General features: G+C 51.7%; 1 protein-coding gene across 3 annotated transcripts; it reads left to right on the top strand.

Moving 5' to 3' along the window:
- The first annotated feature begins 697 nt into the window (after positions 1–697).
- Positions 698–13,212, top strand: KDF1 (keratinocyte differentiation factor 1). 3 transcript variants are annotated; one of them, XM_050795789.1, is made up of 4 exons: positions 698–816; positions 9,712–10,782; positions 11,705–11,779; positions 12,629–13,212. In XM_050795789.1, exons 2-4 carry the CDS (start codon positions 9,744–9,746, stop codon positions 12,709–12,711), a joined length of 1,197 nt encoding a protein of 398 aa, XP_050651746.1. In that variant the 5' UTR covers positions 698–816; positions 9,712–9,743; the 3' UTR covers positions 12,712–13,212. The 3 variants fall into 3 exon arrangements, with proteins under 3 accessions (XP_050651746.1, XP_050651745.1, XP_050651744.1); XM_050795788.1 differs by having other exon boundaries at positions 704–757; XM_050795787.1 differs by lacking the exon at positions 698–816 and adding an exon at positions 7,083–8,338.
- Positions 13,213–14,037: the final 825 nt, after the last annotated feature.

Here is a 14,037-nt window from a genome sequence, read left to right as displayed (position 1 = left end):
TGCAGAGACCTTTTTTGGATGTAGTGACCATGGCCCATTTTGGCCACCACTTTTGATCCTGGATGTATCTTTCAGAGCTGCATATCCTGGACCCCTCCTCTACCCTACTCAGGGCCCCAGAGCTGAGGTTCCTGTCTTTACCTGCAGATTTCTCTGAAAAAAAGAAAAGGTCAACTGATCAGTGGCCCAGGCTCGCAGTTCTGCCTCAGGGCAAAGGGAGAGATTGGGGCCTAGGGCCTCATTCAGTGGAAAATATTTGTTGAGTACCTAGTATGTGCCAGGACCTGTGCTGAGCACCAGGAACACAGGGGAACAAGACCAAACCCTGTAAGGAAGGAAGCTAAAGGAAGAGACAGAAGACAAGAAAACGACAGTGTGCTGAGTACAGGGACTGTTCTATGCAACAGAAAAACAGATAGACTTAGGGTCAGGGAAAGCTTCCCAGAAGAGAGCTTCCCTTTGAGTTGGAGCTTTATGTCCCGGCAGGAGCTCCACAGGTGCTCAGAGACTGACAGGACCACTAGCCTGTTGAATAGAAGAGGAGACTGAGCCCCAGCGCCTCTCGACCCCTCTCCGCCACATCTCACCTACTCGCACTAGGCCGAAAGGCCGAGCACCCGAGCGGGCCCGCGCAGCTCCACAGAACCCAGGGGCGGGGCCTCGGTCCAGGTGCGCGGCGGCGCTTCGCGGAGGCAGGAAGTGTGTCCCTAGCGGCGGCCCGTGCAGCGCTCCCGCGAGACACTCACCTGCGCCCCAGGTGAGCGGCGAGGGGGCGGGGGAGGGGCTGAGCCGGAGGCGACTCACCTGGCGGGACAGGTAAGCCCCGCGCGGGCCCGAGGGGGCGCAAACCAGGGCGGCGCCGCTGTGGGGAGCCCCCGAGGCTGAGCCCGGACAGGGGAGGGTCCCGGGCCCGGTTCCTCGGGGCCACCCTCCTACTTCCGGGGTGCGCGGGCCGGGCTGGGGAGCGGCCTGAGCGGGCGCCCGGGCTGGGCGCGCAGAATGGGGTGAGGGGCCGCGTTCGCTCTCAGGGCTGCACTGGCTGGGTGCGGGGGCCGCGCCCACCGGGGGGCAGCGTCGGGATGGGGCAAAGGCTGGTGCTCACCCCAAGGAACGGCGTCGGGACGGGAGGGAGGCTGGGTCCGCCCGCGGGGTAGGGCCCTTGCAGCTGGAGAGTGTAGTGCTCGCCCCGAGGGCAGAGCTGGCGTAGGGGCTGTGGTAGCCCGAGGGGCAGTGCCAGGGTCTGGTTCTTCCTTGTCCCCAGGACCAGGTGCCGGCGGATATGGGAGTCTTGGGCTGCACCTTTGGGGCAGGAGGCCGGGGGTGCACTGAGCCGACGGCTGTTTCTCGAGCAGGACTGGGGTGGTCCTCCCCGGCCCGGTGTCCGAGGCTTGGCACTGGGCTGGGGGCAGAGGCTGGTGCGGCCGGGCCTGTCCTGGGGACCCTGGGAGGAGGAGACGGTACATAGACCCTTGAGTGTGTGTGTGTTCGCGAGACTAATGGGGAAGAGGGAAGCATCAGAGAGAAATCCAGGGAGGGCTGGCCGGGACCATCTGAACTCCGGGAAGATCCTTGCGGTGCCTTAGAGCGCCCAGTGACCTAGCCCCTCCCATGTGCAATGCCACTGCGGAAAGCCCCCTCACTCAATATTTCATTTAAATCTCACGAGATTGGCGGGGCATGAAGATAGTAGTCTCTCCTTATTTAAAGATGAGGAAAGCGAGGTTAAGAATCTTGCCTCAAGCCACAATAGGGACAGGGAGCCTCCCCTCACCAAACCAAGTGACCAGGGTTCCTAGGATTGGGCGGGGTGGTGGCGGGGCGGTGGCAGCAGCAGGGTCGGGGAGATATAGCCTGGAAGAAACTGCCTGAGTTTGACTTCAGGAGCGTTCAATGGCTGGAGGGAAGTGGGGAACTGAGGCAGGCATTGTTCTTATCCCAGGTCTTGCCTCTCTTCTCATCCCAGTCCCGCTGGAGATGTGTGGCACACACAAAGTACGCAGGCTCCAGAGCTTGGCGGACCACAGTGCAAATCCTACTCCAGCCCTCTCTTGCTAGGTGTCTCTGGGCCAGTCACTTTACCTTTCTGAGCTTCAGATTCCTGATCTGTGAAAAGGAGATATACTACTTATTTACAGAGCAATTGTGAGAGTCAAATAAGGTGAAAAGTCCTCTGGCCCATTCACTGCTGTTTTCTCAGCATTTAGCACAACGCTGGGCACCTCGTTGGTGCTCACTAAATACCTGTTGGATTAATTTAATCAATATTAGCGAGTCTTGAAGCTTTGGAGGTTGGGGGAGAAGAAAATAGCCAGCCCATCCTCAGGAGCCCCAGATACCTCCCAGCTCAGCATGGTTAACTGTAGATTTGTCCACTCTCCTGAAGGCTTGAGCCTGGAAGACAGGGCTCCCAACATGGGCTCTCTCTGGGCACACACTGGTCCATGGAGCTGGCAGCTGGCAGCTTTGACTGCCTCTTTCCTCCCAAGTAATACATGGGATGGGGTAGTGGATAACAGTCTGGGGCCAGGCCAATTGTGTACAGATAGGTGTATGCCTTTGGACAACTTATTTAACCTGTCTGTGCTTCAGTATAATAATACAGGTAATAATATTACAAAGAGGGTTGTGAAAATTAATTGGTTATTATGTCTGAAGTACTTAGAACAGTGTAAGCCATCAATAATCAACTCTCACTGGAGTGTAAACTCCTGAGGTTGAGGGATTTTGTCTGTTTTATCACTTTATCCATAGAATTTAGAACAGCTGGGCCGGGCGTGGTGGCTCACGCCTGTAATCCCAGTACTTTGGGAGGCCAAGGCGGGTGGATCACGAGGTCAGGAGATCGAAACCATCCTGACTAACATGGTGAAACCCCGTCTCTACTAAAAATACAAAAAATTAGCCGTGTGTGGTGGCATGCGCCTGGGAGGCTACTCGGAGGCTGAGCTACTCGGGAGGCTGAGGCAGGAGAATCGCTTGCACCGGGGAGTCAGAGGTTGCAGTGAGCCAAGATCATGCCACTGCACTCCAGCCTGGGCAACAGAGCGAGACTCCATCTCAAAAAAAAAAAAAAAAAAAAGAATTTAGAACAGCTGGCCAGGCACCATGGCTTATGCCTGTAATCTCAGCACTTTGGGAGGCTGAGGCAGGTGGATCACTTGAGGTCAGGAGCTTAAGACCAGCCTGGCCAACATGGTGAAACCCCATCTCTATTAAAAATACAAAAAATTTAGCTGGGTGTGGTGGCATGCACCTGTAGTTCCAGCTACTCGGGAGGCTGAGGCATGAGAGTTGCCTCCACCTGGGAGGCAGAGGTTGCAGCGAGCGAAGATCGTGCCATGCACTCCATCGTTGGTGACAGAGTGAGACTGTCTTAATGATAATAATAATAATAATAATAATAAATCCAGGCCGGGCGCGGTGGCTCAAGCCTGTAATCCCAGCACTTTGGGAGGCCGAGACGGGCGGATCACGAGGTCAGGAGATCGAGACCATCCTGGCTAACACGGTGAAACCCCGTCTCTACTAAAAAATACAAAAAACTAGCCGGGCGAGGTGGCGGGCGCCTGTAGTCCCAGCTACTCGGGAGGCTGAGGCAGGAGAATGGCGTGAACCCGGGGGGCAGAGCTTGCAGTGAGCCGAGATCGCGCCACTGCACTCCAGCCTGGGTGACAGAGCCAGACTCCGTCTCAAAAGAAAAAAAAAAATAAATAAATAAAAAAAATAATAAATCCAGCATGTGGCACACAATGGGCCCTCAGTAAATATCTGTTAATTCCGTGGATGTATGAATCCATACCCAACCCCACATTTCTCAAACTAAAGCAACAATTTTTAACCACTTGCCTCGGATTGCAAGGGAATTTAAAATCACCTGTTACAATTTTAATTGGGATACCTTTGCAGATGGGATTTCACTCCCTGTCACCGCCTATCCTCCATCCATACTCTGGTCAACCTAGAGCCTAAGTCTTTTTTCTTTCTACCCAATGGTCCTGATTCTACCCTGAGGCAACCTGGAATGTGTCAGTCCCCTGAGGCACCTAGTGTACCAAACGCTGTTCTAGACACTGAGGAAGAAAAGAATTACACACAGTCCCTGCATTTCAGGGTCATGGTCCTTGGGGACATAGACTTATCCTCAAACAATCAGTACATGGCTGACCCAGCTGACAGCCCAGCCGAAGGTCATGGGGAGAGGGCCTCCCATCTGACTAGTGATTCCAGAGGGTCCCTGGAGAAGGAGTGCTGAGTAGGGCCAGGAGAGTAGGTTGAAGAGTTGTAGGAATGGTTAAAGAACTGTATCCTAGGTCAGGCACAGAGGCTTATGCCTGTAATCCCAGCACTTTGGGAGGCCAGGGCAGGAGGATCACTTGAGGCCAGGAGTTCAAGACCAGCCTGAGCAACCTAGCAAGATCCCATATCTACCAAAAACCAAACCAAAACAAAAAACTAGTGGGACAGGGTGGTATGCACCTGTAGTCCTAGCTACTCAAGTGGCTGAGGCAGGAGGATCACTTGAGCCCAGTTGTTTGAGGTTTCATTGAGCTATGATTACACCACTGCACTCCAATCTGGGTGACAGAGGGAGACCTTATCTCTAAAAATAAAATAAAATAAAAAATAAAAGAACTGTATCTTTCACATCCCCATTTACCAGTGGGTAACATTCCCTCTTTCCCTTTCTGTACACACACATACCTTCTGTTCATTTGTGTTTGAACCATTTGAGATTAGGTTACAGATATCCTGCCCTTTATCCCCAAGTGCTTCAGTGTATGTTTCCTAATAATAGAACATTATCTTATATAACCACAGTAATCAAATTCAGAAAATGTAACATTGATATAATACTATCAAATAACATATTTCACCAGTTATTTACATTATTCAATTTCCAATTTTTCCTCCCAATCCAGGATCCTATCTAGGATCACATTGCATTTAGTTGTCATGTTTCTCAACTTGGGCTTGTCTGTTATTTCCTCATGATTACATTTAGGTTATGCATTTTTGACAGGAATACTTCGTGAGTTGTATCCTCCTTAGTACATAGTATCAAGAGGAACATGATGTCAGTTCATCCCATTATGGTGATACTATCTTTGATCATTTGATTAAAGTGGTATCTGCCATGTTCCTCTAAACATTTTAAAGTTTTTACTTGTTACAGCAAGTAAGAGGGAATGGAGGTGGCCAGAATGGGGGCTGTGACAGTATTTGGGTGAGAGATAATGATGGCCCTCTTTAGGGAGGTGGCATTAATTTTCCCCAGTGCCAAATCTGGGGTTAGATTAGGGCCAGAACTAGAACTAAAACACAGATATCCCGATGCCCAGTTCCATGTTCATCACGCACCCCCAGTTTCAGACCCCAGTGCCATTAAATCAGGAATAAAAGGATAAGGGATCAGTGTCTCAGAAAATCCAAGCTAAGGATGGTTACTGCCTGGCAAACCCCTACATGAAATCAAGGACCTTCCCAAATACACTACTGCATAATCTTCCTTCTCTCAGGCAGAGTTATTTACTCCCATGATGCTTCATATATCCTACATGCTCCATCTTACAAACTTGTTTGTTTGTTTGTTTGAGACGGAGTCTCTGTTGCATAGGCTGGAGTGCAGTGGTGCGATCTGGGCTTACTGCAATCTCTGCCTCCCAAGTTCAAGCGATTCTCCTGCCTCAGCCTCCTGAGTAGCTGGGATTACAGGCACGCTCTACCACGTTCAGCTAATTTTTGTATTTTTAGTAGAGACAGGGTTTCACCATGTCGGTCAGGCTGGTCTCGAAATCCTGACTTCATGATTCGCCCGCCTCAGCCTCCCAAAGTGCTGGGATTACAGGCATGAGCCACTGTGCCCAGCCCTCATCTTATAAACTTTTAAGCATCTGTTTTCCCTACAAAACCATGTGTGAATCATCAAGAACAGGATCTGTAGTTCATTCATTTTTGGTTCTACAGTATCCAGCACAGGGCCAGCCTCAGTGTTTATGAAGTGAATGAAGTCTTAGCTCTGAGCTTCCTAGCAACCAGGTCAGAATGGGAAAGAAGACAAATTTTGTGGTTCAGCATTTTTATCTAATCAAAGGACACCAACAGGGCTTGGTGTTAAATGTTGCTAGCAGGGCAAATGTGAGTAAGACTGAAATATTGACAGGGGACCTCTTACATTCCCAGATCTGATTTGAAGGACCAGGGGAGGGAAATAAGTGTTAATGATCAGGTTCCATAGCAAGTCTTATGAAAAGGCATTTGTTCAGCAGCCACAGAGACTCTCAACAAGAAAAACTTACCAACAGCAGGAAGAAACTGGGGGAGACCACTTCACAGAAAGTGAGATCCAGGAGATCTTTCTGTAAAATAGCTATAAAAGTTACCATATTAGGCCGGGTGCGGTGACTCATGCCTGTAATTCCAGCACTTTGGGAGGTTGAGGTGGGCAGATCACCTGAGGTCAGGAGTTCGAGACCAGCCTAGCCAACATGGCGAAACCCCATCTCTACTAAAAATGCAAAAATTAGCCGGGCATGATGTCGTATGCCTGTGATCCCAGCTACTCTGGAGGCTGAGGCAGGAGAATCTCTTGAACCTGGGAGGCGGAGGTTGCAGTGAGCTGAGTTCGTGCCATTTCACCCCAGCCTGGGTGACAAAGCGAGACTCTCATCTCAAAAAAAAAAAAAAAAGTACCTTATTAACCGTTTTTTGTTTTTTTTTTTTTTGAGACAGAGTCTTGCCACTCTGTCGCCCAGGCTGGAGTGCAGTGGCACCATCTTGGCTCACTGCAACTTCTGCCTCCTGGGTTCAAGTGATTCTCCTGCCTCAACCTCCTCAGTAACTGGGATTACATGTGCCCACCACCTTACCCAGCTAATTTTTGTATTTTTAGTAGAGACAGGGTTTCACCATGTTGGCCATGCTGGTCTAGAACTCTTGACCTCAAATCATCTACCCACCTCAGCCTCCCAAAGTGCTGGGATTACAGGCATGAGCCACTGCACCTGGCCTAACCTTTTTTTTAAGAAACCACATTTGGCCGGGCACAGTGGCTCATGCCTGTAATTCCAGCACTTTAGGAGGCTAAGGCGGGCAGATCACCTGAGGGCGAGAGTTCAAGACCAGCCTGACCAACATGGAGAAACACCATCTCTACTAAAAAAAATACAAAATTAGCCAGGCGTGGTGGTGCATACCTGTAATCCCAGCTACTCGGAAGGCTGAGGCAGGAGAATCGCTTGAACCCGGGACGAGGAGGTTGCATTGAGCCGAGATCACGACATTGCACTGCAGCCTGGGCAACAAGAGCAAAACTCCGTCTAAAAAAACAAACAAACAAACAAAAAACAAAAAACAAACAAAAAAAACAGAGACCACATTTAAGGGCCGGGTGCCATGGCTCAAACCTGTAATCCCAGCACTTTGGGAGGCTGAGGTGGGGGGATCACCTGAGGTCAGGAGTTCGAGACCAGCCTGGCCAACATGGCCAAATCCTGTCTCTACTAAAAATACAAAAATTAGCTGGGCGTGTGGCATGTGCCTGTAATCCTAGCTACTTGGGAGGCTGAGGCAAGAGAATCGCTTGAACCAGGGAGGCAGAGGTTGCAGTGAGCCGAGATGGTACCACTGCACTCCAGCCTCAGTGACAGAGTGAGACTCCATGTAAAAAAAAAAAAAACAAAAACTCAAGCCTGTAATCCCAGCACTTCGGGAGGCCAAGACGGGCAGATCACGAGGTCAGGAGATCGAGACCATCCTGGCTAACCCAGTGAAACCCCGTCTCTACTAAAAAAAAATATAAAAAACTAGCTGGGCGAGGTGGCGGGCGCCTGTAGTCCCAGCTTCTCGGGAGGCTGAGGCAGGAGAATGGCGTAAACCCGGGAGGCGGAGCTTGCAGTGAGCTGAGATCCGGCCACTGCACTCCAGCCTGGGTGACAGAGCAAGACTCCATCTCAAAAAAAAAAAAAGAAAAAAAAAAGAAAAAACAAAACATATTTAAGCATCATTCCTGTGGTATTAAATACATTCACATTGTTGTACAACTATTGCCCATCCATCTCCAGACCTTTTTCATCTTCCCCAGCTGAAACTCCCTACCCATTCAACACTAACTCCCCAGTTCCCTCTGTCCCCAGCACCGGGCAACTACCATTCTACTTTGTGTCTCTATGAATTTGACTATTCTAGAGATGTCATACAAGTGGAATATTACAATATTTGTCTTTTTTTTTTGAGACAGGGTCTGGCTTTGTTGCCCAGGCTGGAGTGCAATGGCACGGTCTCATCTCACTGCAGTCTCCACCTCCGAGGCTCAAGTGGTCCTCCCACCTCAGTCCCCCAGGTAACTAGGACTACAGGTGTGCACCACCATGCCCGGCTAATTTTTGTATTTTTAGTAGGGATGGCTTTCACCATGTTGGCCAGGCTGGTCTCGAACTCCTGTGCCCAAGTGATCCACCCATCTCAGCCTCCCAAATTGCTGGGATTACAGGCATGAGCCACCACACCCCGGCTGTTTGTCCTTTTGTGTCTGGCTTATTTCACTTAGCATAAGTTCTTCAAGGTTCATCCATGTTGCAGCATGTATAAGAATTTCCTTTCCTGGGCCGGGTGCGGTGGCTCAAGCCTGTAATCCCAGCACTTTGGGAGGCCAAGGTGGGCGGATCACAAGGTCAGGAGATCGAGACCATCCTGGCGAACACGGTGAAACCCCGTCTCTACTAAAAAAAATAAAAAATAAATTAGCCAGGCATGGTGGCGGGTGCCTGTAGTCCCAGCTTCTCGGGAGGCTGAGGCAGGAGAATGGCGTGAACCTGGGAGGTGACAGAGCTTGCAGTGAGCGGAGATTGCGCCACTGCACTCCAGCCTGGGCGACAGAGCGAGACTCTGTCTCAAAAAAAAAAAAAAGAATTTCCTTTCCTTTTTAAGGCTGAATAATATTCCATTGTATGTATATACCACATTTTGTTTAGTCATTCATCCATTGGTAGACACTGGGATTGTTTCCACCTTTTGGCTATTGTGAATAATGCTGCTGTGAACATTGGTCTAAACATCGGAGTCTCTGCTCTCAATTAGGTTGGGTATGTATCCAGAGTGGAATTGCTGGGTCATGTGGTAATTTGATGTTTAATTTTTGGAGGAACCACCATACTGTTTTCCATAGCAGCTGCACTGTTTTACATTCCCACCAGAAATGCACAAGGGTTCCAGTTTTTCCACATTATTGCCAACACTCATTATTTTCTGGGGGAAGGGAGATTATTTTTAAATACAGATTGAGAGATTGAGTATCCCTAATCCAAAAATCCAAAACACTACAAAATCTGAAAGTTGAGCACCAGGATGATACTTAAAGGAAATGCTCATTGGAGCATTTCAGATTTTTGGATGAGGAATGCTTAACAGGTGAGTATAATGTATACAATCCACAATCCAGAATCCAAAACATTTCTGGACCCAGGCATTTCAGATAAGATGTTCAACCTTTCATAGCCATCCCAATAAGCCTAAGTCACAGGGAATTTTGAAATCTGGGTTAGACCACAGAGACTTTGTGGAGGGAGGGCCACAAGATATGAGAGTTTATGGGCATACTTGGGTCCCTCCACATCCCAGGCCTCTGAGAAACTAGAAGTGTGAAGCTGCTCAAGTCAGCCCAGGAGTTAGTCCCTGACTTCTGATCCTGACCCCTTCCTGGCGTCTCCTCTGCAGGTGCCTGGCTGCTGCAAACCATGCAATGAGCCATGCCCCGCCCTGGACACCCCCGCCCAGCATCTGGGCCTCCACGCTTGGGACCCTGGGAGCGGCCAACAGAGCTATGTCTGGAGACATATGATAAACCACCTCAGCCCCCACCAAGCCGCCGCACCCGTAGACCAGACCCCAAGGACCCTGGTCACCATGGGCCAGAGAGCATTACCTTCATCTCTGGCTCTGCTGAGCCGGCCACTGAGTCCCCTGCCTGCTGCCTGCTCTGGCGACCCTGGGTGTGGGAGTGGTGCCGGGCTGCCTTCTGTTTCCGCCGCTGCCGGGATTGCCTCCAGCGCTGTGGAGCCTGTGTGCGGGGCTGCAGCCCCTGCCTTTCTACTGAGGACTCCACTGAGGGGGCTGCTGAAGCCAACTGGACCAAGGAGCACAATGGAGTGCCCCCTAGCCCTGACCGTGCACCCCCCAGCCGGCGGGATGGCCAGCGACTCAAGTCAACCATGGGCAGCAGCTTCAGCTATCCCGACGTTAAGCTCAAAGGCATCCCTGTGTATCCCTATCCCAGGGCCACCTCCCTAGCCCCTGATGCGGACTCCTGCTGCAAGGAGCCACTGGCCGATCCCCCACCCATGAGACACAGCCTGCCCAGCACCCTTGTCAGTAGTCCTCGTGGCTCCGAGGAGTACTACTCTTTCCATGAGTCGGACCTGGACCTGCCCGAGATGGGCAGTGGCTCCATGTCGAGCCGAGAGATTGATGTGCTCATCTTCAAGAAGCTGACAGAGCTGTTCAGCGTACACCAGATCGATGAGCTGGCCAAGTGCACATCAGACACTGTGTTCCTGGAGAAGACCAGTAAGATCTCGGACCTTATCAGCAGCATCACGCAGGACTACCACCTGGATGAGCAGGATGCTGAGGGCCGCCTGGTACGCGGGATCATTCGCATTAGTACCCGAAAGAGCCGTGCTCGCCCACAGACCTCGGAGGGTCGTTCAACTCGGGCTGCTGCCCCCACCACTGCTGCCCCTGACAGTGGCCATGAGACCATGGTGGGCTCAGGTCTCAGCCAGGATGGTAGGTGGGGGCCCCATGGGGCTGAGGGGCAGAGTAGGGGAGGCTCTGGCCAGGGGAGGGTTGGAATGGGGTATTTGGCCACTGTGGGTGTACCCCTCAGCCAGTCCCTGCCCTTCCTCCTCCTTTGTGTCAACTCTTGCATTCCCCCTCCCCAGCTCCCACTCTGGCCCTTCCCTGTGAGGTCTGAGCAAGGCTGAGAGAAGCATGCAGACCCTGGGAGAGCTCTCTGGCCATCGCTGCTGTCCCCAGAAAGGACAAGGTTCCCTCTGCATTCAACAAGTTTTCCCAAAAGGCTCCTCTCCCCTGCTGTCTCATGCCAGAGTAGCTTCTAGGCCTGGTCTGGTTAACAGGACCTAAGGACCCACGTGAACTTGGACCTCTGACCTGTTCTGGGCTAACCAAAACTCCTACTCATCCATCACTCTGCGCATGCACACGTTGTCTATGTGTCTTTTTTTAAGCATTATTTTTCTTTTTTTTTTTTTTTTTTTTTTTTTTTTTTTGAGACGGAGTCTCGCTCTGTCGCCCAGGCTGGAGTGCAGTGGCGGGATCTCAGCTCACTGCAAGCTCCGCCTCCCGGGTTCCCGCCATTCTCCTGCCTCAGCCTCCCGAGTAGCTGGGACTACAGGCGCCCGCCACCTCGCCCGGCTAGCTTTTTGTATTTTTTTTTTTTTAGTAGAGACGGGGTTTCACCCTGTTAGCCGGGATGGTCTCGATTTCCTGACGTCGTGATCCGCCCGTCTCGGCCTCCCAAAGTGCTGGGATTACAGGCTTGAGCCACCGCGCCCGGCCTTTAAGCATTATTTTTCTAGCCCTGCCCAGGAGTGAGTGGCTCCTCCCTCATCGAGCTGGGAACAGAAGTAGGAAATGGGGTTGAAAGAATGTGCTAATGACCACTGCCTGCCTCACATTCCCTCCCTAGAGCTGACAGTGCAGATCTCCCAGGAGACGACTGCAGATGCCATCGCCCGGAAGCTGAGGCCTTATGGAGCTCCAGGTGTGGTCCTGACCTAACGAGGGGTGTGGAGGGTGGGGGACTGCCCTAGGGGTCCCTTACATGCTCCTCTCCCAGCTTTCTCTTGGAGTGGTGAGGATGACATCAAAAAGGGATGGGGGCCTAAGCAGCCACAGACCCATCTCCATCCAGCAAGCTGACTTAAAGTGGGTGCAGGTGCCCAGAACAGGCAAGCTGAAAGTGATCAGACCCCACGCCCAGATGACTAGGAAAGTAGTGGGTGGAGAACCATCCAGCATGGTGCTGGAAAGGCACCCTGTGTGGTTCTGTTGTGGTCTTACTGCCCTTGACAACAGCCCCCGGGAGTGAGATCATTATCCTTTTTTTTTTTTTTTTTTTTTTTTTTTTTTTGAGACGGAGTCTCGCGCTGTGTCACCCAGGCTGGAGTGCAGTGGCGCGATCTCGGCTCACTGCAAGCTCCGCCTCCCAGGTTCACGCCATTCTCCTGCCTCAGCCTCCGAGTAGCTGGGACTACAGGCGCCCGCCACCACGCCCGGCTAGTTTTTTGTATTTTTAGTAGAGACGGGGTTTCACCATGTTAGCCAGGATGGTCTCGATCTCCTGACCTCGTGATCCACCCGCTTCGGCCTCCCAAAGTGCTGGGATTACAGGCTTGAGCCACCGCGCCCGGCCGAGATCATTATCCTTTTACACAAAGGGAGGCTAGGGCTCAGACAGGTCAATAAACTGAGTGGGTCATCCAGCCAGGATCAGACTGACCCAGGCTCAAGTCCCACTCTGCTCCTTCTCAGCAGGCTTCTCCCTGGTCGTGGGATCTGGATGAGCTCCTTCCCCTGAGCCTGTTTCCTCCTCTCCTCTCCTTCCCACCAGGGTACCCAGCCAGCCATGACTCATCCTTCCAGGGCACCGACACAGACTCATCGGGGGCACCCTTGCTCCAGGTGTACTGCTAACCCCTGCCAGGCCCAGCTGCCACACCGTTTCTGGGAGAAGCACAGCCTACAGAATGAAGAGGGGGACCAGGAACCCCTGCGGGAGGGGCTGGGCCTTAGACCTGAAGCAGTGCCCACTCTGGCTCCTCCTGCCTTGGCTGACTGGGTTCCTGGACCATGTGCATTTCACTGGGCCATAGGATCTACATCTCTTTGCATCCCCAGCTGGTCTGATCCCTGCCTGGGCCTCTTCCTTCCTGCTCATGGTCTTCAGGTGGCCTGATCATGGAAAGTAAGGACTTAGGCATTACCTTCTGGGAGTGAACCCTGACTCCATCCCCGTATTGCCACCCTCACCAATCATACAAACTTCTCCCTCCCTGGGGGAATTCAACGGCTAAAAGAAGCTTATCTTAAATATATTGTATTGGGGGGTGGGCAGGGCCCACTCTATGTTATGTTAAGCAGTTGGTTCTGGTTCTTGGCTGATGTTCTGTATGTTAACATGACCATAGTTTTAAGGAAAAGGTAATTGGTATCTGCCTGCTTATCTTGGCTGTCCTTTCTCTCCCGTCTGCCTTCACTTAACTGCTGCGCAGAGCGGGAGACAGGATATAGGTGTCCAGCCTGGCTTAGTGCTCTGCAGTTGAAGTAGGAAGAATAAAATGGGAGTAATGCCCCCATTTCAGGTTCACTGTGAGTTCCAGGAGATAAAGAACCAAGCACAGAGTCTGTGCCTGAGAAAGGTTGGATAAATGGTTTCTGACACTGTTTGAGAGGTTCTTCGAGGGAGACCTGTCTGAACTGCCTCTGCTCTCCCAGTCCACCACCTGCAGGCTGGCCTGCTTCTGCCCAGCCCCGTTTCCCCAAAGCCCTGATCATTTGTTGGCCCTACCCAGCCTTGGACCTGATGCTCCTCTCCCACTCTCTCTGTGGTGGTAACAGAGCACTGTGGTTTTCTTTTTTTTTTTTTTTTTTTGAGATGGAGTTTTTACTCTTGTTGCCCAGGCTGCTGGAGTGCAATGGCGCGATCTCGGCTCACCACAACCTCTGCCTCTCGGGTTCAAGCGATTCTCCTACCTTAGTCTCCCGAGCAGCTGGGATTACAGGCATGAGCCACCATGCCTGGCTAATTTTGTATTTTTTAGTAGAGACAGGGTTTCTCCATGTTGGTCAGGCTGGTCTCAAACTGCTGACCTCAGGCGATCTGCCCACCTCAGCCTCCCAAAGTTCTGGGATTACAGGTGTGAGCCACCGTGCCCGGCCAGCACTGTGGTTTTCACCAGTATCTTGGCTTTTCCAATAACCTTGGAGAAGGGATATTATATTTCACAGAGAGGAAACCTG

This window comes from Macaca thibetana, chromosome 1, assembly GCF_024542745.1.
Source record: "Macaca thibetana thibetana isolate TM-01 chromosome 1, ASM2454274v1, whole genome shotgun sequence".
NCBI classification, from domain to species: Eukaryota; Metazoa; Chordata; class Mammalia; order Primates; family Cercopithecidae; genus Macaca; species Macaca thibetana.
The sequence above is the reverse complement of the archived record's forward strand: the minus strand, read 5'-3'. Positions and strand labels throughout refer to the sequence as shown.

Bases quoted from the DNA above. Each gene is read 5' to 3' on its own strand.
- KDF1 (XM_050795789.1), top strand. From the start codon at position 9,744: ATGCCCCGCCCTGGACACCCCCGCCCAGCATCTGGGCCTCCACGCTTG. The intron at 10,783-11,704 runs GTAGGTGGGGGC...TTCCCTCCCTAG, and splicing joins CTCAGGTCTCAGCCAGGATG to AGCTGACAGTGCAGATCTCC. The intron at 11,780-12,628 runs GTGTGGTCCTGA...CCTTCCCACCAG, and splicing joins GAGGCCTTATGGAGCTCCAG to GGTACCCAGCCAGCCATGAC.